Source organism: Salvia hispanica, chromosome 6, assembly GCF_023119035.1.
Source record: "Salvia hispanica cultivar TCC Black 2014 chromosome 6, UniMelb_Shisp_WGS_1.0, whole genome shotgun sequence".
Classification (NCBI taxonomy): domain Eukaryota; kingdom Viridiplantae; phylum Streptophyta; class Magnoliopsida; order Lamiales; family Lamiaceae; genus Salvia; species Salvia hispanica.
The window spans coordinates 7,201,981-7,226,895 of NC_062970.1; the positions used below are offsets into that span (position 1 = coordinate 7,201,981).

At 35.5% G+C, this 24,915-nt stretch overlaps 4 protein-coding genes and 1 long non-coding RNA gene across 6 annotated transcripts; 3 read left to right on the top strand and 2 right to left on the bottom strand.

The window, feature by feature from the left end:
- The first annotated feature begins 3,508 nt into the window (after nt 1–3,508).
- On the top strand, nt 3,509–5,972 carry LOC125193067 (inactive beta-amylase 9-like). Its single transcript, XM_048090783.1, has 3 exons — nt 3,509–3,972; nt 4,356–4,838; nt 4,938–5,972. Exons 1-3 carry the CDS (start codon nt 3,712–3,714, stop codon nt 5,811–5,813), a joined length of 1,620 nt encoding a protein of 539 aa, XP_047946740.1. The 5' UTR covers nt 3,509–3,711; the 3' UTR covers nt 5,814–5,972.
- Nucleotides 5,973–6,036: 64 nt separating this feature from the next.
- On the bottom strand, nt 6,037–7,886 carry LOC125193073 (tubby-like F-box protein 6). Its single transcript, XM_048090792.1, has 5 exons — nt 7,829–7,886; nt 7,414–7,501; nt 7,140–7,269; nt 6,896–7,075; nt 6,037–6,650 (listed from the first exon to the last, which is right to left on the bottom strand). The coding sequence occupies exons 1-5, from the start codon at nt 7,883–7,885 to the stop codon at nt 6,179–6,181; spliced, it is 927 nt and encodes a 308-aa protein (XP_047946749.1). The 5' UTR covers nt 7,886; the 3' UTR covers nt 6,037–6,178.
- A 1,896-nt stretch (nt 7,887–9,782) lies between these two features.
- LOC125193070 lies at nt 9,783–16,590 on the bottom strand. 2 transcript variants are annotated; one of them, XM_048090786.1, is made up of 12 exons: nt 16,433–16,590; nt 15,178–15,290; nt 14,423–14,509; nt 14,171–14,217; nt 13,401–13,458; nt 13,045–13,158; nt 12,838–12,957; nt 12,284–12,389; nt 11,737–11,807; nt 11,150–11,355; nt 10,752–10,935; nt 9,783–10,151 (listed from the first exon to the last, which is right to left on the bottom strand). In XM_048090786.1, exons 2-12 carry the CDS (start codon nt 15,230–15,232, stop codon nt 10,099–10,101), a joined length of 1,101 nt encoding a protein of 366 aa, XP_047946743.1. In that variant the 5' UTR covers nt 15,233–15,290; nt 16,433–16,590; the 3' UTR covers nt 9,783–10,098. The 2 variants fall into 2 exon arrangements, with proteins under 2 accessions (XP_047946743.1, XP_047946744.1); XM_048090787.1 differs by lacking the exon at nt 9,783–10,151 and having other exon boundaries at nt 10,803–11,015.
- A 3,579-nt stretch (nt 16,591–20,169) lies between these two features.
- Nucleotides 20,170–22,318, top strand: LOC125193072 (acyl carrier protein 1, chloroplastic-like). The gene is made up of 4 exons (XM_048090791.1): nt 20,170–20,364; nt 21,049–21,141; nt 21,256–21,378; nt 21,911–22,318. The coding sequence occupies exons 1-4, from the start codon at nt 20,299–20,301 to the stop codon at nt 22,031–22,033; spliced, it is 405 nt and encodes a 134-aa protein (XP_047946748.1). The 5' UTR covers nt 20,170–20,298; the 3' UTR covers nt 22,034–22,318.
- A 652-nt stretch (nt 22,319–22,970) lies between these two features.
- LOC125193074 lies at nt 22,971–24,497 on the top strand. Its single transcript, XR_007171525.1, has 2 exons — nt 22,971–23,138; nt 23,270–24,497. It is a non-coding gene; the product is annotated as an uncharacterized LOC125193074 (long non-coding RNA).
- Nucleotides 24,498–24,915: the final 418 nt, after the last annotated feature.

Here is a 24,915-nt window from a genome sequence, read left to right on the forward strand (position 1 = left end):
GGTATTGTAGTTTGGAATTTGTATAACCACAAAGTGAAAGCACATCCCTGGAATTCCCCTTATCTCTATACTTTTCTCTCCGTGATTTGCTTGTTTTTAGTTGTTTACTGTTTTCAATATTTACTGTTTTCAAAAAGTTACAAAAAATTCTTGTTTCTCCAGATAGTAATTGAGTTCTAGTAGAAGATAGACACTTTGTGTACATCTTCCCCGTGTTCGATACCCGGTACTAACCTTTTGCTATACTATACCTACTCTGTATACTTGCATGTATTTATAGTGCAAATAAAAAGTGCATCACCAACCTCATGCAAGGGCCACTAACTGAAATGGCCCGAGCATTCGAGATGGTATATGAAGAGGAGGAGATACCTCAATCAGCTGAACAGGCAATGAAGCACAAGCATTGGCGGGAAGCTATGAAAAAGGAGATGGATGCTTTGATCAGAAGCGGAACTTGGGAGAAATGTCCCTTACCAGAAGGGAAGAAACCAATAGGCTGTCGTTGGATATTTACAATCAAGAAAAGGGCAGATGGATCCATCGAAAGGTATAAGGCTCGGCTAGTGGCAAAAGGATACACTCAAGTTTATGGAATTGATTATGAAGAAACATTTTCTCCTGTGGCCAAGATGAACACAGTCCGAACATTGTTGTCAGTGGCCGCCTGTAAGAATTGGGAACTACACCAATTTGATGTGACCAATGCGTTCTTACATGGAGAGCTAAAGAAGAATGAAGAAGTTTATATGGACGCACCACCTGGCTACTCAGAAGAATTTGGAGGTCAATTATGTAGATTGCGGAAAACACTCTATGGACTTAAACAGTCTCCAAGAGTGTGGTTCGAGAGATTCGCGCAAGCCATGAAGAAGAATGGCTACTCTCAAAGCAACTCAGACCATACCCTATTCTTGAAAAAGAGAGATGGTCGAGTAGCTTGCCTAATTATCTATGTGGATGACATGATAATAACTGGGGACGATGAAGAGGAGATACAGAATTTGAAGAAAAATTTGTTCCAAGAATTTGAGATGAAAGATCTGGATCCGCTCAAATACTTTTTGGGAATAGAAGTACTGCGATCTAAGGAAGGCATATTCTTGAGACAGAAAAAGTATGTGCTCGACCTCCTTGCTGAAACAGGGTTGTTGGATTGCAAACCCGCAGACATTCCAATGATGGTGAATCATGGAATGAAGTTTGAAGATGGAGCTAAACTAGCCAACAGAGAAGAATACCAGCGACTTGTGGGCAAGTTGATATACTTGTCGCACACTAGACCAGACATCGCCTATGCAGTTGGTGTGATCAGTCAATTTATGCATCGACCTCAAGAAGACCACATGAATGCAGCATTGAGGATAGTTCGCTACCTTAAGGGTACCGTCGGCTATGGAGTATTACTACGAAAGAATGAGGATCTTGAAGTCGATGGATACACTGATGCAGACTGGGCTAGTAACCCTATCGACAGGAGGTCAACTGGAGGGTACTTCACATTTGTTGGTGGGAATTTAGTCACATGGAGGAATAAGAAACAAAAAGTGGTTGCTCTTTCAAGCGCTGAAGCTGAATTCAAAGGGATTAAAAGTGGCATTACTGAGGTACTCTGGCTGCGAAGATTGCTCACAGAGATTGGATTTCCACCTAGTCAGAAAAGTCAATTGTTCTGTGACAACAAAGCTGCTATCAGCATATCAGAAAATCCAGTCCAACATGATAGGACTAAACACGTGGAAGTCGATCGTCACTTCATAAAAGAGAAGCTTGAGGCCGGTGTAGTTGATCTCCCTTTTGTACGATCAGAAGATCAGCTTGCCGACATTCTCACCAAAGCCGTCAACCCAAAGATGTTCAAGGAAGTATTGAGCAAGCTAAGCATCGGAGATGCCGTTGCTCAGCTTGAGGGGGAGTGTCAAACTTACCAAAAACAAAACATACCAAATGATGAGAAGAGTATAGAAGGGAAGATTGATAATTGATTTGTAATTGATACACATTAGAATAGATTATTCTCTACTAAAAATAAATTTGTATCACCCTATAACTAGGGAAGAACCGATTACAATCAATAGACCAGAATTACCCTAATCTCTCTTTTTACAATAAATTATTCAACAACCTTTATGCCCCAACCCCCAACATAAGTAAATTATTATTGGAGTAATCGGTAATTGATGATATTAAATGTTATACTACTGTATAAATACTCCTATGTAGTAGTACTATGAAATTGAACGTTGAGATTTTGAAGACCAGTTGTTTAGAGGATGTGACCTTGCCCAAATAAAATGATATCGAATTTGAACACGAATATATTTGTGGTGTGAAATGGCTAGTAGTACTACATATTGGCACCTTGATGATAACGGGCCCACCCACCTTAAACACAATTTTACAATTTAAAACATTTCATGTTTCCGTCCATGTATTATTACCAAATATGCTCTTTATTTTGAAATAATAATAGCTTCAAAAGTGAATAAAATAGAATGTCAACCATCAATACAACATATCTCTAGCCGAATCAAAATCTAAATACTGAAAATAACCAAATAAAAATAATTCAACACCTCCACACATAAAAATGACAAGCTGCAAGAATTTGAGGTTTACAATGCTTTTGTGTTTCCATGGTGTGAAATATTTTAAATAAAACGATTAGAGATGTATTGATCGACGTGGTACAATATATATGCATTAATATGAGTCAGCAGTTTGTCATCACCTTCCAAAATAGATTAAAAATAAATAAATAAATAAATTCGGTCGTTAAATTGATTGTCACAACTAAATCCAGTTTTTTTGCTATTCCTTTTCTAACTTTACATGTCACCCTTGTTTCGCGCGTTATCTGATTAGTGGTGACATTTCAAAATCAAATTCTCTCAAATTTGAAATATATTTTGTTATATACATGCGATATTAGGTCAATGGTTGGATTGATTTATTCATTTCCCATTTTCAATTTAAAAAAAATATCACACACGGCCACATTAACTCTTTGTATTGCATTATGACATTATCTATCTGATAATCTGCATGATGTATGGCATTACTTTTTTCCATTTTTTCAGTTTTTAGTCTACTTTTTATTTCCTCCTTCCTACTTAAACATCCAAACTAAATTAAATCAAAATATATCTACATTAAATTAATTTTTCTTCAACAACAATTTGTATACTCCGTATTACAAACTATTTCCACCACTAAATGTCATGCATAGTAAATGATGGTATACTAATTTTGACTAGGGATCAAACTCAATATCAGATGATCAAAAGCAACGAAGAAGAAGATGAAACAAGAAACACAAGTCACTACTTAGAATTTACCTTGTACGATGCAGTTGATTTATCTTTAGCCATGACTGCAGTCAAATTGTGTGATTTCCCTTTTCGCTTTTGCCCTTTTAGATGGGACCCATCTTTCTTATACTACAAAAAATTTCTATATAATTGTATCGACTTCCCAACATTCAATCCTCACATTTTCCCCTCCCATTTCTCACAATTCCTGATTTTGATCGAAACCCATCAGAGCAAAATTCAACCTTTGTGGGATTGCATCCACTTTCTTGGATCAAATTCACCTAAAAAGTTTTGTCATTTGGCACTTTTCATAAAATTCCAATATTGTTGTTGGTCCAAAATCTTGCAAATACATTTAATTCCTCTTCTCTCTTCCTGATTTGGGATATTTGGAAGTATGGAGGTGTCTGTGATTGGGAGCTCTCAGCTTAATCTTAGAAGGATTGATAATGTTGGATTGTGTAATCTTAGAAGAAATTTGAGTGCTAACATCTTGAATTTCAAGTATAGCAATTATTCAAAGGGATACAACCTTGTTCAGTGCCCAAGATTTTTATGGCCTTCAAGATCTGCAGTTCTCAGTCTTAGGGCATCTTCTTCTGCTCAAAATCAACCTCTTGTTTACGACAAAGCTTCAAATATTACAACAAACATATCTGTAAGTCCTAAGTTTCTCAGCTTGTTAACTTCTTCCATTTTGCTGATTTTTATTTGTTATTGCTGTTTATGTAATCCATGAATAGTTTGTTATGTTTGAGGAACTTAAAAGATAAAATTAAGGGATATACTATAACATTATTTCACTTTAAAAATTTAGTATACTAATTTTTAGTATTTTAGTCTAGGATTAGTAGAGTTGTTTTTGAATCTGCTGTATCTAGTTATACTCACATCTTCAAAGTTTATTATCAGCTCTATTCCCAATCCATGTCGCTTAGGTGCATTTCTTCTATGTTGCATTACTTTTGCTGTTATATGTGTTCATTTGCAAATGGAAGAAGAGACAAAATGGGCTAAGTTTTCATTTCAATTTGCTTGCAGATTGATGGCACAAAGCTGTGTGTTGGTTTGCCACTTGACACTGTCTCCAGCTGCAACTCGATAAACCATGCTCGAGCCATTGCTGCAGGGCTTAAGGCTCTGAAGCTGTTAGGAGTAGATGGTGTGGAGCTCCCGGTGTGGTGGGGAGTAGCCGAGAAGGAAGGAAGGGGGGATTACAACTGGTCGAGCTACCTTGCCATAGTCGAAATGGTGAAAAGTTTGGATCTTGAGCTACATGTATCTCTTTGCTTCCACGCCTCTGAAGATCCCAAGCTGCCTCTCCCAGAATGGGTTTCGCGGATTGGTGATTCGAACCCAAGCATTTACTTCACGGACAAATCCGGGCAGCAGTATAAAGACTGTCTTTCATTAGGTGTGGATGATGTTCCTGTTTTAGATGGAAAGACTCCACTTGAAGTGTACAAGGAACTTCTTGAAAGCTTCAAATCCTCGTTTTCGCCTTTCATGGGCTCCACGATCACAGTAGGCTCTCATTTACTTTTATAATACAATTAGGGCTACATCAGAAAATTTACTCATGCCGTCTTGGTTGCTGATATGTCTGAGTTTCTTTGTATTCAGGGCTTGACAATTGGTCTCGGACCGGATGGCGAGCTACGGTATCCATCCCAACGAGCAACGAGCACGAGTCTCATCGGGGCCGGGGAGTTCCAATGCTATGACGTGAATATGCTTAGCCAGCTGAAGCAGCACGCAGAAGCACACGGGAACCCTCTGTGGGGGCTCGGTGGCCCCCATGATGCTCCCGGCTACAACGAGTCTCCTATGGCGGGAGGGTTCTTTGCAGAGAATGGCGGAGCTTGGGAGAATCAGTATGGCGATTTCTTCCTCTCTTGGTATTCAAGCCAACTGTTATCACACGGGGATCGAGTTCTCTCTCTGGCTGCCTCGACCTTCAGAGACGTCCCAGTAGCATTGTCGGGGAAAACTCCTCTGATGCACCGGTGGAGCAAAGCGCGATCACACCCTTCAGAGTTAACCGCAGGATTCTACAACACGGCCAGCAGAGACGGATATGGGGACGTTGCTGAGATGTTCTCGAGAAACTCATGCCAGATGATACTACCAGGCTTCGACCTGACAGACGACAGGCAGCCTGCTGAATCATGGTCGAGCCCGGAAACCCTACTGGCAGCAATGCAGGCTAGTTGCAGGAAGCACAAGACTGTGGTGTCGGGGCAGAATGCGGTGGTTTGTGGATCCCCGAGGAGCTTCGAGCAGATCAGCAAGAACTTGATGGGCGAAAATGCAGTGGCGAAATTGTTTACATATCAAAGGATGGGAGCAGATTTCTTCTCCCCGGAGCACTTCCCGCGCTTCACGCAGTTCGTCCGCAGCCTCAACGAGCCGGCTCCATTGGTCGATGATTTGGCCGGGGAAGATGAGGAAAGTGCGGAATCTCTCTTGGGTATTAATATGCAGATGCAGACGGCGTAACCGCGTGAATATGGCAGCTGAAGTGTATGTAAATATGATCATTTTGGTTTGGTCCAAATATGTATATTTGCTTTTTTGGAGTATAGGGTTGTACATGGTGGTGTGTAGACTGTAGAAACAATTTCTAAATGAATTTTACAACAGTTGTTCTTCAACTTACACAATAGTTCCTAAAACATTTTTCCTTTTCCAACTCATGTTTCACACCTTTCTTGCAAATTTCTACCGAAAAGGATTGATTTAACATACAAAAACAATAATATTTACATTGCATTCTATTTGATCCAACAAAGGTGGTTAAGAATCATATACCTTTATAACTTTATTTAAACATCATTCTAATTCTCAACCACTCCAAACTAGTACTACTCACATGCGATTTTCGTATTGAAGCTGCTAAGGCAGATGGCGAACGCCTGGAAGGCCGATAGCGGGTAGCGATAGTCCATCGTAAAGACATCTTTCCCCACCTTCCCGAACTGAAGAATGACCTTCTCGTGTTCTGGTCCAACCACGCCATTCTCTGGGGAAGCAACCAGCTGGAAATTCTTCACTGATGCGACACTGGCTCGGCCATGGAAGTTCAAGCACCAGCACTGGAGCTGCTCGTGCCATCGTGGTGCCTTGTTTCTTAAGATGAGGGGGGCGTCAGCATGATTGCTCACCGAGCCAGACAAGGATTTGTTGCTACTGTTTGAGTTTAGGCGGAAGAACGGCAGAGCAGGAGACGAGTCGATGCTAGTTAGAGGCAAATATGTCTGCGTTAGAGCAACGCCTCCGGGTTTAATGGCCGACACTGGGATTGTATCGATGACACAATGCATTCTTCTTGGACATCTACAAGTAATGACAGATTCAAGTTATTATGGTAGAACACTAAAGCTTCGATAAGATGGTTTGACGTGTCAAGATCTGGATAAAGTCATCAAAGCCCATATTCAATGAGCCATGTGTAATTCTAATTGTTTTTGGATATGATCTTGACCCATACGAGTCTCTAGCCCACATACCATCTTATACAAGACTTCTCACTATGTTTACAACAAAAAATTTCAGTAATTGCGAAGAGAACTTAATTTTACCTGGATCCCAACCCATTCAACTCATACGAGATGTGAGCTACCGTGTAGTTGCCGGCAGGAGGCTTAGGCAAAATCTGTTTTGAGCCGACCATGCGGGTGGACCAGCTTTTTGCCATCTTGGCTCCAGAATGGGGAGGAAGAGCATCAAAGATGACAAACTTTGTTCCGAGAAAATTGGATCTGAGAGATAATAATTTTTGATACCACATTAGTAAAAAAATTAGCAGCTGAAACGGGCATTCACCTTAATTTTCCTACATAAGTCTCACTTCCCTTTGAAGTATCATCTGCATGTAGAGAGATCATGTAATCTGTACATGTCGGCCGCCTACACTTACGAGCAGAAAGAAGAAACTTGCCATCATCAGCAAGTGCTGCCATGGACAACAACATAGGATGTTAGAGAGAAATATAAAGAAATGTCTACAACAGGTGTAGCAGTAGAGGCTAACAAAATCAAGAACAAAGCTTTCATGAAAATGATTTGGCGGAAAATTAGCTAAGAGAATGCAATTCACCTTGACTTGAGCCCATGAAAAGATAATATGTTTGATTTGATCGATTCCTTCTTATAAAGCATTGCATAAGAGATTCTCGTGGGCCAGGCTGCACAAACATGAAGATTTCTTAGTGGAAATCGAAACATTATAACGATAAAAGAAGTTCCAATCACAAGCTTAGCCGTTGAATATCCATTTAACAAAAGAGAATTCTTGATTGCATAGACATGAATACAAATGAAGTTTCGAAAAGGTAGTTCGAAACAGACTACCAAACCAATGTGAACTAAGATTGGCTATGGATTAATTAATGAGCAACGGTCTAAAAGAGGATCATCCTCATCACGAGTTAATTAGCAACTGAAAACCAACGCAAACAAACATGGATCAATATTAACTCAACAACACAACCAAAATGCGAAAATAAAACAACCTGCTTCTCAGATATAGGAAACGTGATCATTTCTGGAGTCTTGACGACCTCCTTCATGACTTCCTTGACGACCTCCTCACGACTCAAATGAGAGATTTTTGAGAGCTGAGAAATCTAAGCAGAATATTCAAGATTAAAAAAACGTGAGATAAAACAAGAATTTAGAGTAACGATGGAGAATTCTAGATAAGTTGTCTGTTACGCTTAGCACAAATATAGTTGTAACATGATCAATCGGATTCATCATTTAATATAATTTTTTTTTATTATTGATGATTTATTTTTTGTCGAACCATTCATGGTGTGACTTTATTTGGTCTCTTTATTACATTTGCAAATTACATATTGTAAATTTATTTTAATGTAAAATTAGAAGAAGATATTAAACTACTGATGTTTTGTGAAGTTATTGATGTATCATTGCTACTGCTTTACAAATTATCGCAGTAAATTATTCACTCAAATAATAATGCTTTTTTTGCCATGGAAATAAGAAAAAAGGCAAATGGGGTGTGTTTTACATTAATTTTAAATAAATAACTATCTGGAATCAACTACATTTTCTAAAAGAAAAGTCATAATAATGTGCAATATGTTACAATTAGAAAAGTTGGCCCCTGACATCATGTTCAACCTCTTTCCTTATTTTTTTTTTCTTTTGTTTTTCCATATAGAACTTCACCGATTAATTAGAAAGAATTCCGAAACTAAATTATTGATTTTGAAGTCTGGATTTGATTGATTAGAGATGATTGAATTATTTAAATATTAGTCAATTGAATGAATTCATCTCAATACTTAATCCCAAAACAATACGTGAAATTAATCAGACTTTGCATTTTATTGTCTGCTTCTCTAATAAATCTAATCTCAATTATTCATACATAAATTTAGTCACAAGTTACCAAGCACCTTGACATATAAATGATGTTAATCTTACTAACTTCTGTGGTTTTAATCTTCTTGGCTTATTATAACTCATTATGATCATGATAAAACTCTTATTTTTTACATACATATAGAAACCAGTCTTGATTTATTTTCCTCCCAGCTCATTAGAAATAGATGAAGAAAACGAAAAAAAAGTAAACTTTGTGGGACGTAGAGAGTAATTTATAAATACGAAGGTACTAGTAATAATTCAATTCCAATAAATTTAGGAAAAATATTAACGTGACTAGCAAAGCTCGATGTGCAATATACCTGATCCTCATAATATATATCCAGTCAACTTTAAATAAAAATTTAGGGCAAAATTGCCTGCTGAGTTTCATACAGTACATCAACTTAATTTGAAGACTAATAAAATGGACGAAATAATCATTATCATTCCATTTTGACATATAGTACAATCCTAGACGTTACTGATAGCATAGCATAGTATATAAGGTATTCATTGTTTAATTCCCTTCTAAGTATTAGTTTTTTTTTAAAATAGATAGTGATTTGTTAGGAGCATACTCCCCATCTGGACAAAGTGAGAAACATGATTATGCGATTAAAACATGACATGTTTGTAGATATATTATGACCCACATTTGATGCAACTAATGATTCTATTCTTATCTCTCGTCAGCATGTTAGGACAGGTATACAAGGCCATGTTTCCCCATCCAATTCCTACAACAGCTTAAGACATGAGCATGGATTGCGTAGGACGAGGCGTGACATTTTCTTTATCTTAAATGTGAAAAATCGAATTTTAAGAAAAATTAAGTTTTAAAAGTTTCTAATGTATACCCAACGACTATCTCATTATAAGCTTCTATCATGCAAGTAGGATTAAGAAACGGCCACGAAAATGTTAGCTTCATCACTGAGTATGAGCACCAGAATGCATTTTAGGTGGGAATGATCTAACACCGTGTCCGTGTGCCTCCAACCAACCAAGCACTCAGTGAGAACCACTCTCACCATGTGTGTGTGTGTGTGTGTGTGTGTTTGGATCATAGAATGTTGCATTCAGCAATGATGTGTAATACCAATTTGAGAAAATGTTGGCTACAGGCTACGAAAGCAAACAGATGATTGGTTCGACTACTTTTTAAGTAACTAATGATCCCATACTATTGTCTTTGTATCAACATGAGAGTATTGAAATTGTCAAGACCAACCTGTACACTGGTCTTGAAACTGGTAGTGGATGGGATGTGATCACGGTTAAGCGTTAAGCTAGTACTGTGCATCTTTTCTTTCTTCTTTTTCAAGTCATCGGTTAGAGCAACCAGAGTAACTACAGCTGTACTGAGCAAAGTTCTCCACAAGAAGTCCTATACAACGGGAACAGTTCCACTGCCTTGCTGGAGAGTAACTAGAGAGTTTCCTGCAAAATCAAATATTTGGAGTGCTTCTTCAATATTGCAGGAAATTTAGCATACAAAATGATCAAAGGAAACTACTAAATCATATTCATGAGATAGGTGGCAGTTCACCACATATCTGAACGAAGAAGAATAACCCATACGGATAAGACCAGTTACACAAATAAGAAAATTTCTGTGGCTGTCAGTATGGAACATTGATCGTTGAAGCTTATGCACTTCATGGAGTCAAAACTCAAATTGTTTGAGGTGAAGACCTAAAATTGCAATTTTGTACTCCGGATTCAGTTTCTTGTTTGTATGAAAATGTAAGAGAATATATCGAGAACAAAACTGCCACCCATAGACAATTTGACGTCTCCATTTATGAAATAGACACTTATAATAACTCACAAAATCATTTCTTCTATAACTTCACCAGATAAAATTTGACATCTACAGTGGAAGTGCTCTTCCCTGCTCTTAAAACAAACACTAATTCTTACTACATCAAAACAAACTCCTAGTAACATTGAAATTCTCAAAATTTAAAGCTGAAAAGAATGTAGCATTTGGCAAGTTCAGAAAGAAGCACAAACCACAAACTACAGAAAAGAACTTACCAGGTTTGTCAGAAAATGAATAAGAATTCACTATGCAATGAGGTCCTAGAGTATTATTCACAGGGAGTTGAGCAGCTGAGGTCATGGATGGTTCAAATGCTCCTGACTCGCCCATGTAGAAGTTTGACCTTGCTGAAAGAACGTGGTCAGGAGTTCGAGCAAAGAGCAAAATTTTGTTGTCTCTCTGTGCCAACAAAGAATTAAGTTTAGGTTCTTGTTCCCACTAATTCATGTTCCAGTAACACGTACCCATCTTTAGAACTTCTACAAGGATAAATATTTGCTTCCATCAGTTAACATGTACTATCATGAGCGAGAACATTAACTATAGCACCTAGTACCTCATGCATGTCAACATAAATATAGGCAAAAAATAAATGAGAGGCAGACACAGTAACCTGCTGAGGTGCAACTTGTTCATTGCAAAAAGTTCCAGGATATGAAGTTTGTCCGAGAGTAGCATTTACTTGATAATCTTCTGAAGATGGAACCTCATTGCTCAACTGTTTGTCTGGTTCCTCAAAGAACATGTGAGAAATGGCTCTTCGGAGATTGTGATTTCTTTGGGAATAGTATATTTTGGTCGCAAGGGGAGCTGGTACATCTGAGATTGTCACATGTATTACCAACATCAACTTCTGAGAAATTAAGGATGGCTAGGACGATATGCAGGAGAATATTTATTTATCCATGTCATGAGTAAATGAGGCAGTTAGAGACCAGTAGTAATTCAACCAGGTAAGAAACTATTTAGGACAGAAAGGGATCAAGACCACTTTGCTTTGAACAGTTATTGGTGAAGGATTCAGATTTCTGAATTCGTAATATATTATCTCAAAATGTAATACTTCTCTACATAGAATAACAACACACAATTGTAGAATTTATTTTTCATGAATCTCATGACAAAACATGACATATTCCAAAGAATAGGAAGACTTGATTACATGCCAAATTAGTAACGTCAATGACTGAGTGAACTTACATGGAAGAACCTCGGCAGCTGGCTTGCACAAATTCTGAGTACCTTGATTTGATGGATTTTCAGTTGATGTCCTACATTACAGAAACAAAATAATCCTAACCATTTGATTAAAGATGTGAGCAGAAAACTATGTATTGCTAAGGACACAAACACATCAAAATTACTCATAGTGATTCCTTGAGTTAGAAGCAACATTATAAGCTACCTATTCTGTCACATGTATATTTATCATTTCATATGCAGCATAAGTTATCGAATTTATTACGATACCATATAATGACCAATGAAGCTAATATCCAACCAAGGAAGTGTGAGAATCATCCATCTTAATGACACAAATATATGATTTTGGAATTTATCAGCCAAGAATTTAAATCATGAAGTTATTGTGTTAGTGATTTCTGTTAAGAAATGATAAGACAGCAAAAGCTCCAGGCAACCCAACTTTTGAATATCAGGAGCAGAATAGTGGTTGCAATGCAAGCAAACAAATGAAATGACAGGACAGAAAAAGACTTTACAATGGGTACAATTGTGAGTCACGTACCTTTTGCGCGGTTTCGATGAGCGTTTGGTTACATCTTTGAAACAGTCCACGCTGTAAGGGTTCACTGTTGAACCATTAATTTTGTTGGTGTTCAAAGGTGTTTCACCTGCAATAAAGAGCCATACGATATCATGGATGGGAATAAACAATCCAAGTCCTCAAGGATATAAGCATACCTTAGCATATTATTCAGTATCTACTACATTTAAATTGCAGTGCAAAAAGAAGGTGTTTGACATGCCACTTGAAGACTGACTAGCTAAATGAGTTAAAACGTACTTAGGTGTCGTTCGGTTGCCATGACTAATTATCATAAGATAATTCATCTAGGATTAAGTTGTGTGGTTATTTTAGTTAGAGGGGGGTGACTATGACTAATTATCACATAATTATCCATCTACGATTAAGTCGTGAGATTCAATCTCAAAAACCAAACATAAGTACATATTTAATCATGAGATATAATCTTGCCAACCAAACAACCCCTTATACACATGATTGATTATATAACAACAGACAATGGCCAAAACGTGAAAAGAAAATCAGAACAGTACGTCGAGCTTCAGGCAAGAGACTCATTTGAATATTCCCATCTATACGACGTCCTGGTGCAGCTAGATCACCAGAGTCTACAGAATCAAATTTTTTGGACTCTCCGAGTGATTTGGCCTTTTCTGTTAAGAGGTTAAGAAAACTAAGCTTTGCTGAGTACAACAAAACAAAAAAACTAGCAAAATGGGCCATTTAAGCCAAAAGGATACTGCTTTGAGTAATCTGTGACTTTTTCCTCTCCTTCCTTGGAGGTTTCTTAGTCACTGCAGGGCCATTAAGTTCCACATTGATTTCCGCTCTAGAACCTAGAGACTTACAGAGCTCTGCAAAGACAGAAAGCAATAAGTTCGATAGGTTATGGAAAATATGACAACAGAAAGCATTTTACTGAAAAAGCCATCATCAATACTAAAGTGCTGGATAAACATACATCAAATTAGGTGATACTGTTGCATTTTAGTGAAAAAAAAGCATCGATACTTGAAAGATGAGAAACAACATTTCACGTTCAACTGTTGAAAGTCATAATTAACAATACCAATGAACAACAAAAACTACAAATAACCTGCATGCGTAGCATAATGACTGGCCTTGATTGGCTTCTTGCAAGCATTGCAACATACCTCCAATACAAATAGAAACACAATGGGATTGTTAGAGATGAAGATCTAATGGATAGCAGCAGTATTCATAATCTGTAAATGATTATCCACATTTCTATTTCATAAAGCAAATATTTAATTGTACAGCATAAATCATTAATTTAATATGACAAACATCTTCAAGATATGAGCAGAATGAATCCATTCACTTAATTTTATGTAAACTCAATTTATAGACCTCAAGCACAATTATTTGAATTTTCTACTTTACTGGGAGTAACCATGCAAACTAAGTTACATGCCATATGATTTCTGAACAAAACTCATCCTAATAATTCATGTGATTCCAGTTTTCCTGTAAACAAGGCCGGGCCCTTTCACTGTTGTAAGGGCGTGGACTTTGTTTTTTAACCAATATTACTGCGATGAGCAGTTACTGTACAGTATATTAACTGTCTTCACAAACCATTTTTTTAATAATTGGTTGATGTATTGGGTGTTTCCACAAACCATAAAAGTTCATAGGCCACATAATGTACTTCACACCTTTGCACTACCTTTTCTTCTTCTCTAATCATTCGGAGTATGAACAAATAAATTTCTACAGTTAAATTTTCATTGACGGCTCTAGCAAATGTGGGCCAAGACTTACCATCTGTAAGTATAACACTGTAATGCTATACAAGTAGAATTTGAAGATAAATACTATAGTGAGTAAGTGACCAAGACTTACCAAATCCAAAGGATCTGTCATTGGTCTCAAACCAAAAATACGCATATCTACAAGAGAAATCAACCAGAAAAACATTGACGAATCAGAAGCCAAATTGTACATAAAGGATCCTAGGACAAGATAGTGCAACACAATTATGCCAGCGCATGGAAAAGAGTAGCACCTTCATGCGACCTGCCATAACTCGGACTGTATTAAGGGACCTTACGAAAATAATTGACATCTATACTTTACACACAAATAGATATATACCTTCTTCATCAATCAAATTTGCTTCATCTGCATCTCGTAATTCTCTCCCTATGGATTGTGCAGCCAACTTTTGGAAGCTAACTTCCTCTGTAAAAGAGAAAGAATGGAGCAGAAGTTGCTCTTTAATATCATACTACACAATCTAAATTTAGTCTTTCCTAGCTAGACAAAACATAAAATAAAATAGTAAAATAATAAGGGTGTATGACAGAAGCTTATGGTTCAGTTACTTATAATTAGGTCAAGCAAATTGTACATGCATAGCAAAACATAGGAAATAAGAGAGTTTGTGAGTGCAACAGATGGAAGAGAGAAGATCAAAACATGGCAACATGACATGAAATAAATAATTATGTAGCACTTCCCCAAGAGGGTTCTAGTCGGATGATGCATAGACTAATACAGATTGCGATGACCTTTTAAATGATAAAGGACCAAATAGAAACACTATTATATGCTGCCAAGCTGAGGAATAATGAAGAATGGAGAGCCCCATAACTCCTCCAGTTGAGTACTCTCACTCACAGAACTCATTCAGTACCTAGGTTAAAATCACATTTTACCATGTATCCCTGTCAGATCTACTTCCAATCATTTCATTGAACATGGGCTTTATACTAAAAACATTACATTTGCAAGCCTATCATCGGATAAATCAGAGACCATATTATCTAGTTATATTTATATACACATATAGAAATTCATAGGGCTCCATCCTAAAACCAATTGGTGATAGGAGTGTCAACAACCATTACCTGTTGCAGCTCTTGAGACACTTCCAGCATCCACAAGCCTCGCCAAGGCTGTCATTCTCCCACTCCAAATAGAGCATTACCATCAAATGGGGGGAAACATGTACCCCAACAAGCTGCAAGTTAGAGAACGTCGAAGTTGAAGCCTTGAAGGAACAAAAGAAGAAAAAGAAATCATATGCTTAACTGATGTCAAATATTCACTCAACATAAAAGCAAGACAACCAATAAGTGCAAGTCACATTTTCAACCCTTACTATTGCCTTCCAACTACAAATAATAATATAAGCATCCGATTCTTTACTATGACTAGAACCTAAAAAAATCTAAAATCCGGAGAGCCATAACATCAACTTGACTGCATGAGAAGGTCAATTTTGTAAAATGTACCAGAATTTCACAAATCATATGCAGTTTTATGCGAAAATATAACATCAACTTGACTGCATGCTGGAATTGGTGTCCATAACAATTTGATATCAACTCAACCAGCAAACTGACTAAGCATGATACTTCCAAATCCAATACCAGGATGGGAGAGCATATGTTGAGGAAAAAAAATGAAACAATCAAGGTCGAGCCGTCGAGGTTATCCAAAAACTACCATCACGTAACACCTGCCTACGACGAGAAACAAATACTACATCCTTGTCCAGGAATAAAAGCAATAAAATAACTACTATGCCACACTAATTCAAAGGGCAAGTGAAAGTGGAAACAGGCAACTAAAAATCTAAATTCACAGTTTACACTGTTATACGAGCATACTATTTCTCATACATTACTGAACTCAAATGTACCTTTTACAACAGGAAAAACAACAGCAATAAAATAGATCATGGCACATGAACTAAAGAGGACGATGAGCGCCTAAAAATGTGTGTGCCCATTATAAAACACTTTCTGGAATTAAGTTTCGCAGACATTTTATAAACTCTAATCAACACCCCAATTTTCTTATTAAAAATGTAGTATAACAAAAAAAATTCATTAAACGAAATTACTCATGATCTTAGTTCCCCAGCTCAAGCACGATGAAACGTCAGCAACACAATGTAGCACCAAACAAACCTATCTTCACATGCACAATGCCTTACACTTCGCTCTAGGCAAATCACAACCGAGGTTGTCATTATATCAAGAAAATACAGAAAACTGAATCAAAACGTGAAGAAATACTAGCATTTCGGGATTTCATCTCGTCGAGGAGATTAGGTGCATACGAAAATCAAAACTTCAAAATTAGAAGCGGCATTACCTCGCTTCAAATTCCTGATTCCAATTTTTTTTCTCCTGGAAGTATTTTTCACCGAATCGTTCGAAAACTCTGAAACAAATTTGAAATTGGAGCTGTTCTCATCATGATCAAGAAAAATTGTAATGCTGAAACCCGAAAATTCTGATAAATTTAGTCGACAAATTTCTCTCTCCGAAAAAAATAAAATATTAGTACTAAGAAATTATGCATATAAATAATTGAATTAGATTTTAGAGTGGGAGATGGAACGACTGTACGAAACTCTGCAGTTCCGTTTGCTTCGATTCTCTACAGTGTCTTATTTTTAAATAAAGTCGTGTACATCGCAAAGATTGGATACATACCTTGTAGCATTTAGCAATAATTGGTTTTGAGACGCCTCACAAAAATTGTTTTGAAATTTTTATTCTTTTTTCGTTAAATAAGTATTTTTTTAAAGTCTATTTCGATCAAATGCGTGATTTTATTCATTGATACTACTTAATTGTATTAGTACTTATAGTCTTTAATTAATCACGACAAAAAGTAATTTTTTAAGGATAAAAAATTAAAATACAATCATTTTTATAGGAAATAAAAACAATTTATGACACAAAAGTAAGCGTCCCTAAATGAAAGATAAATTAACTTGAACTTTTGTTTGTTTTTTAGGACGTATCCATTTGGGTCATCCCATTTTAGTCGTGAAACTAACAATAAGGATATATTTTTTAAATTTTTGTTGTATATTTAGATTTTAGAACACATATTAAAATCCTTAATTATATTAAAAATATATTTAATGATTTTTTTTATTCTAGTGAACGTTGCTTAAGGTGAACTTAGAATCAATCAAATTACATAAACTTTTTATAAGGTACTAGTATACTCCATATAATGTACTTTATTCGCTTTGTTGTTAATAAAAGCATTTTTTTACGAAATTTAAGAAATAAACGTTTTAATTAAAACAAAACTAACAAAGATGACGCATAATTAATGTTATTCGATAGAACTTAATTTGATTTACATCCACGAACGGAAAACTAAAACTCATATTTTAAATCAATAGACAATGACGAGCTACAATAAATCAATCAAGACTAACTCTAGCTTGAAGTTTCGATGATCAGCTCACTATCTATCTAACTCGCTCTCCTTTTCTTCTCCCTTTGATGACCCTTGTTGCTGGTTGATGAATGTATTGGGCTTTCAGTGCCTAGCAGAAGACTTGTAGACATAAATAAATTAGACTAACAAATCTAGTATTTGACTGATTATGTGATTCATTGATATCAATGTTAAACAATAATTGCATTCAACTAATTCATGCTAAAGTAATTTAAACTTAAATCGTGAATTCCTATGGTTTAGAATTACGATTTGATTCTCCAAAAAATCGTCGATTGCTTGTTACATCTCCATGTGAGGTTCTTCGTACTCAACCACGAATCAATTTACAAGTAATCTTCGTCTCGCTCTAGGAGTCCCAGTTGAGTCGGCCACATGTTTTAAGAAAGTGTGAGTGTGTAATAAATAAATATTGTAGTGGATGTTGGGACCAACTTTTAATTGAGTGTGTAATAAATAAATATTTTAGTGGATGTTGGGACCCACTTTTAACATTTTTTACTTACTTTGTAGGCATTTTTTATTAGTTTATCCCAACCGGGACTCCTAAAGTGGGATGTAGGGAGTATTATTTTCCGTGTTTAAGACATAAATATTCATGTATTAATTTAAGTCTATGATTTGATTTAAATTAATTAATATCTTTTTTCAAAAGTTGTTTAGTTCAAAATATTTATTTATTATTCTGAAATAAATTCAAACCGATCAAGTTTTGAATAATAGTAAAACTTTTTCAAACACCTCATCAAAATATCATCAAATTGGACTCATCCAACCCACGATATTTTGGTTATGCAGTGCAATATTGCTATATAATGACACTGACACAGTTATACATCGAATGACATGTTTGTATTATAGAATGACATGTTTTAAATATTTTTCTCATTGAATAATGTAATATTGTACATATTTTATTTATATTTTTGTTTTAATAAGTAGTAATATTCACTATGAGCAATAGTGTTTGTAAAAATGAAGAAAAATACTGGTTTAACCCATATTATATTGTGTCCCTAGTGAGTTCATGTTGTGTAAGGGTAGCAGGCTCAGTTTGTATTCTCATTAAGAAAAAAATTTAAAACTCAAGTTCCAATTAAACTAATTAGGTTGAATTGTTATTGAATTGACATGATTATAACATACTCCACATGATTTGTCAATCCTAGATATAATTAGCACTGCACGAACACCTTCACAAACATAAGGAGTATCTTGCTATTGTTATTTAGCTCTTTATTTAGATGGTGAAATGTATTTTCCTAAATTTTCACACAAACACTTTAGTTGCGAGAAATTTTGAATACTCTACTATATAGACTCATGGATATACCAAGGCCTTTTTTCTTTATCTTTTTTATTGAAATACACATTATGTCACCAACGTATACATCTCCCTTTAAACTTCTCGAAATTAGGTGTCAATGTTACATCTGTTGGAATATTTATTTTATTCCCCTTGTATTAGTTGTATATGCTCCTAGTAAAGATAGTCGTTTAAACAAAAGAATTAACATCGTCCGTATCGATTTTTATAGGTATCAAAAATTCAAAACGATGGCATGTTAATTTATAGTGAAATAGTAACATGTCATCTTTTGTCCACATGTCATCGTCGGACACACTACTACTTTATCTGTTTCAAGGTAAATGTCATATTTCCCATCCTAATTTGTTCCACAAAAATGTCACATTTTTTAGAAAAAATTCAATTACTTTATACTCCTTCCGTTCAACTATAAGTGAGATGTATTCCGTTTAGGGTCGTCCAACTACAAATGAGACATTTCATTTTATAGGAGAAAAACACCACTCTATCTCTCTTACTTATCTTCTCTCTCAGTACTATTTTTTTTTCTCTACTTTTTTTCTCACTCGCACTTTATTCTCTCTTTACTCAATGATTAGCATAAAACCTGTGCCCAAAAAAATGTGTAACGACAGAGAGAGAGTAGTAAAAATACATTTTTCCTCTAACTTAACATACTCCCTCCGTCTCATTCAAGATGACCACATTTCCTTTTTTGTTTGTCCCAATCAAGATGACCACTTTCTAATTTTGGAAATAACCTCTTCTCTCCTCTCTCCTCATTAAAATATTCAACTACTTTTTTCACCTAACAATACTTCATAAAATTTCGTGCCACTCAAGAATGTGGCAATCTTGAATGGGACAGATGGAGTACTAAACAACATATTCTAAAATCACGTGTCGTTACCGGGGAATATATAGTACTCCCTCCGTCCATAAAAAATAGAGCAATCACATGTTTTAATGTAGAATTAGTAAAGTAAGATATAAGAGAAAAAAGTAAGACATAAGGAGAAAAAGTAAGTGAAAAGTAGTGTTAGTGGAATGATGTGCAGGGTTATTATTTATTGAAAACTTTCCATAAATGAGCGTGCTCTATTTTTTGTGAATGGTCAAAAATGGTAATTGTGCTCTATATTTTGTGCGCGAGTAATTTTTTAAAATTCAAACTTGTGCTTATAAATTTCTTCATGACAGATGAAACAAAAATACTAATTCCAACCTAAAACCCAACTACCAAACAGAGCCCATATCGATACAATCGAAGAAGCACAAATACAAAGCCAGCTGCTATAATTAAAACAGCTCAGTACTCCGCTTCACTACTGTATAGTATTAATCACTATCCTATATATACACATTTATAATCTCACGCTTCACAATCTTCGCCACCCCCTTTTTTTTCCTCAAATTTTCAGATCCATTCTCTTTGATCCCATAAAAAATGGCCTCTGTTACTGCTTCCAGTGTTAAGTTCTCATCGGTTTCTTGCTTAATCAAGCAAAGTCAGGTTTAATTCTCATCGATTCTATTGGTTTCTACGAGTTTTTGTGATGTTTTTTTGTGCTTTTGTTAATAGGTTGCATTTTGTAAACTATGGTTATTTTTTTATTGGTGATATGTGCTAGGAATATATGAGATCTTGCAGCGACAAAATCTGATCTGTGCCTGTTATTGCAAATTTGCAACGAATAGTATGACATCTTTGAAAAAATGGATCTTTATAATGAGTTTGATGTTGACCTTTTCAGTGTTAACTTGATCGATCCATCGCCTTTTCCTTTTCCTTTACTATCTATTGGTTTATAGGTTAGAAAGAAGTATTTTTAGGAAATGGGGTTTAAGCTTCTTGACTTTAGCCTTCAGATCTACTTTTTAGCTTGAAGATGTGCAAAATTGATTATTTGTATCAATTTCTAATAATCTTCTAGTTTTTCTAATTATTTATAGGATTTGGACTTAGATGCCTAATGTTTGAGTGCATGTGTGTGTTTTGTTCTTGTTGCTTGTTTAAACTTTCTAGAATTAGTTTCTGATATAACTTTGAGCATGGTTTGAATAAGCTTTTACAAGAATTATGAAATAAGTATTTAACAAAAGAATGTCGAATTCAATAATTTCTTTCAATTAGTTTGCTTGTTCCTATACGGGAATTAAATCTCGATTTCCCCTGATTTTGTTGCATTTTCTGCAGGTTTCAAATCTGAAGAAGGCTTCACTGTCATTTGCCGGGAATGGCTTCCAATCTCGCAGATTGCCTGTTCTTCGCTTCCGTGTTGCCTGTGCAGTAAGTATTTTTATTGTCGTCTATTGCTTCTAGACATATCTGCTTTTCCTTAGCGTCTGTTTGTACACAAGCTTGATGATTTTACAAATGATTTCGGATGGTTCTATGGTGCAGGCCAAACCAGAGACCGTAAAGAAAGTTGTAGACATAGTGAGGAAACAGCTGGCTCTTCCTGAAGATCGTGATGTCTGTGGAGAGTCAAAATTTTCTGTACTCGGTGCTGACTCTCTCGACACGGTAAAGTCTCTTCAGTTACAACTATGAGTGTTATGAAGTGTTTGTTGCTTCCTATTTTTTTTCTGGTCCACGTTTAGCTATTGTTAAGCATTTTGCTTACATTCCTTGATCCCATAGATGGTTTGGCATTTGTGTGTATAGAGATATCTTTTACTTCTTCAGTATGCTATGTGAACTGCATTTGTCATTAAATTCATTGTGTATAGAGATATAGTTTACTTCTTCAGTTGATACATGAATTGTTGCATCAATTTTTCTATCATCTAATTTTGTTTATGAGCATTCCCTGCTTTTCAAATTACATTCTTCCTTTCTGATTGCTTGAGCAGTAGTAGTGAGATGAGTATGATCTTCTGACTTTTTACACTTATTTATTTGCAATGTCTATGTTATATAGTAATAGTACTAAGCTACTATATATTCCTCAATAACATGGAAGAATGAAAATATTGTTGATCTATTTGTAGTAGTTTTTTCCTTTAAAAAACACAGATCAGTATCTTTTCCAATAATTGTTTAAATGTCCGTTCAGGTTGAGATTGTGATGGGACTCGAGGAGGAGTTTGGAATCTGTGTGGAGGAAGAGAGCGCCCAGAGCATCAGCACTGTTCAAGAAGCAGCTGATCTCATTGAGGAGCTCTTGGAAAAGAAATGAAGAACCATATAATTTCAATGAATGTTTGTTGCTGCAATCCGACGACAAACCCTCACCTTGAGTTCTTGGTGCTGGTATTTTTGTTTATGTTTGAAGTATGTAGCTTGTCTTTGTTGTTTGGATTCTAGTATTTATTTTTGATTGAATTTCTCTTTTCTCTTTCTACCTTTTTTGTCTTTGTCATGTATCAAGGAATTGGTGTCCGACTGTAAATCATGTATGGGGTCTAAAATTTCTGATGAAACTATGAATTGAGTTTCAAATAATTAGCCCTATTGATGTGTTGTTCTAGTTTGCAGAAAAAAATTGTTTCATTTATATATGTGCAGGTCCTAATTTCACTTATTAAAGTTTATGGTTTGCAAAAGAGAATAATTTTGCACTCAAGGAAACTTACTTGAAAAGTTGTTCTCATCCAATCAATAGGTTTTTATTCAAAGCTACTCCTAGTATTTACATTTTCTTCAACTTAAGTTTCATGTGATTAATTTATTAATTTCAACATTTGTTTATATGTATTCATATGTTAATTATGATCCGTTATATTTTAATTTTAAAATAGATCTGATCAAAGTAACGAATTTGATGGTGAGGCACAAAAATATGCTGGGACATTAATGTGAACCGAAATGAAAGCACTCTTAGATGTCTAAATATTAGGAGTAACAAACGCAATATGGAGACTCAATTTAAAAAAAGACTTCACAGATAAATGTAAAGACACAACTTTTATGTATGTAAAACAATTCAACGAAGAAAATAACCTTTTAATGTAAAGGCCTAAATGTTTGTGCATATGGAGTAATATAATTACAAATGAAGAAAATTTGAAAAGGTGGCTAATTATCTTTTGACCTTTCTTACCAAACAAACAAAAGCCATGTCACAAATCACAATGGCACCATAAAAGAAGACTGTTTACACTTTACATCAATAGAACATGGAGCACTTAACAATTTTACATTATTTAAATGACGAACATACCCCTTTCTCTATAAATATGCCCAATCTCCTCTCTTCTCCTATCCACCTTATTCTTCTTTCCATATTTTCTTTTTTATTTCATCAAAACACATCTCAATGCTGTTAATTTTCTCCTCTAAAGGTACATAGATTATTGAATTTTCTGCTAAATCTCTTGCTCGACGTAGTTGGTTCACAAAATTGTTAGTTTTCCTGTTACGTTGATCTTCGTTGTTATAAAAAAATATTTTTGCCTGTTTCTGATTTGGTAAGGAAGCCTGTTCGAAGAAGAGCTGATACTTTCAGCGGCGCCGTCGAAACATCTGTTCCCCTCTCGAGTTATGCTGTTGGTGGTGATGCCGAGGCCTTGGTAGACTTGCATTTTTGTCGGAGTTGATGATCTCATCTTTCAAATTGGGCTGCTCTTGATGGCCTGATTTTAATGGAGAGATCGTCAACTCTGACAAATTGCAAGTCTACTAGAGCATTGAAACAACATGTCGCAGTTACATCTTTTTCTTACTAGAGTGGGGTTAGTAATGTTTTACCATCTGTTATTTCAGTGTGTTTATATTGTCTTCTTCACGTCTAAGTAAATAGATTAGTTATAAAATTGTTGTCGCCTGCTTTATTTCAAGTGGAGTTTTATCTAATTTTTTCAATTTTTCAATTTCAATTATATTAGATTGTCATCGTGTTTCAAAGTATAAATAATTTATTTAGATTATTGTCGGGGGTATTTCAATCATCTTGTTGAAGAAACAGGTGGTTTGGTCGGTAGGGGCCAGGACATTTTGACATGTAGCTTTACCTTTTTGAAATTGGGTACATTGTATATCATTATAACTATGATTTACATATTTTAATTATTTTTACCGTGTTATGTAATTCAAGTTAATCTGCATTTAGACTAAATCGGTGATTTTGGATTCACACTAATGATTTATAAATTCCACCAAGTTTGACTGTTTGAGTAAGGTTCATTTTTTTAATCAATGCATTACGAGTTAAATATAAGTAGTGTAGGAAAATATGGAACATGAGGGAAATTGGAAAAGGCTAGGCTTTTGGTCGTACCTTAATACCGAGATCTCTCATGTGGTCATTCCTAGCCTATAAATAGATGAGTATTTTGGAGTAGAAACACACCAACAATCATTCTCTCTTCTCACTAAGCGCTCAAGCATTCTAGTTCGCATCTTAGGAGCATTGCATAGCTCGGTTCTTACCTCCAATTCAAGTTCGCCGGGGCCTACGAGTTTGAGGTGCTTCAACTCGGTAGGAGGAAAGTCGTTTCATCTTTGGGGACGTTGCGCCAATCCGTGAGCATTAGCCGGGGCATATCTCATCTTGCAGAGAGAGAGATATCTCGATTCGACTTGAAAAAGACTATAGTTTGCATCTTGTTCCGTTTATTGTATTTACTATTTACTTTGTTTAATTTACCTTCTAGCTTTTTGGTTTTTTGCAATAACAAGAGTTTGCCCGAGTGTAAAGGCTACATTATTTCCAACAAGTAGTAGAGAACACAAAGGTCCACTAAGTTTGAATGCTTGTTGAGTAGCAAACACGATTTATGAGCTTGCAAATTCCTTGCAATTTTTGCGAAGTTACGATTGGGTTCGTAAGGACACTGGCTCGATATGTTTATTTCCAGCCGGAAATAACAGGGATGAATACCTAAAGAAAATAATAAATGAATACAAATCTAGATTAATAGTTATAGTTTATATTGAGCAGTTAATCTTAACAAATACTAGTAGAAATCACTTATTTGTTGTGTTGTTCGATTTCAATGATTGATCAGATGGGGTCGTTGGACTCAACACATCGATATCAACTTATATTCTAATTCAATGTAGGAACAATTCTTGATACAATAAATCTACATAAGAAAACTATAAAATTTTTTGTACAAG

What these genes read in the sequence shown, in the direction of transcription:
- LOC125193067 (XM_048090783.1), top strand. Translation starts at nt 3,712, where the DNA reads ATGGAGGTGTCTGTGATTGGGAGCTCTCAGCTTAATCTTAGAAGGATT. An exon ending in ATATTACAACAAACATATCT is followed by an intron (nt 3,973 to 4,355) that starts GTAAGTCCTAAG and finishes ATTTGCTTGCAG; the next exon opens with ATTGATGGCACAAAGCTGTG. An exon ending in TCATGGGCTCCACGATCACA is followed by an intron (nt 4,839 to 4,937) that starts GTAGGCTCTCAT and finishes CTTTGTATTCAG; the next exon opens with GGCTTGACAATTGGTCTCGG.
- LOC125193073 (XM_048090792.1), bottom strand. Translation starts at nt 7,885, where the DNA reads ATGAAGGAGGTCGTCAAGACTCCAGAAATGATCACGTTTCCTATATCT. An exon ending in TTCCTATATCTGAGAAGCAG is followed by an intron (nt 7,502 to 7,828) that starts GTTGTTTTATTT and finishes ATGTTTGTGCAG; the next exon opens with CCTGGCCCACGAGAATCTCT. An exon ending in TTGAATGGGTTGGGATCCAG is followed by an intron (nt 6,651 to 6,895) that starts GTAAAATTAAGT and finishes CATTACTTGTAG; the next exon opens with ATGTCCAAGAAGAATGCATT.
- LOC125193070 (XM_048090786.1), bottom strand. Translation starts at nt 15,232, where the DNA reads ATGACAGCCTTGGCGAGGCTTGTGGATGCTGGAAGTGTCTCAAGAGCT. An exon ending in TCATTATGCTACGCATGCAG is followed by an intron (nt 13,159 to 13,400) that starts GTTATTTGTAGT and finishes CTGTCTTTGCAG; the next exon opens with AGCTCTGTAAGTCTCTAGGT. An exon ending in AACAAGTTGCACCTCAGCAG is followed by an intron (nt 10,936 to 11,149) that starts GTTACTGTGTCT and finishes TTGTTGGCACAG; the next exon opens with AGAGACAACAAAATTTTGCT.
- LOC125193072 (XM_048090791.1), top strand. Translation starts at nt 20,299, where the DNA reads ATGGCCTCTGTTACTGCTTCCAGTGTTAAGTTCTCATCGGTTTCTTGC. An exon ending in GCTTAATCAAGCAAAGTCAG is followed by an intron (nt 20,365 to 21,048) that starts GTTTAATTCTCA and finishes CATTTTCTGCAG; the next exon opens with GTTTCAAATCTGAAGAAGGC. An exon ending in GTGCTGACTCTCTCGACACG is followed by an intron (nt 21,379 to 21,910) that starts GTAAAGTCTCTT and finishes ATGTCCGTTCAG; the next exon opens with GTTGAGATTGTGATGGGACT.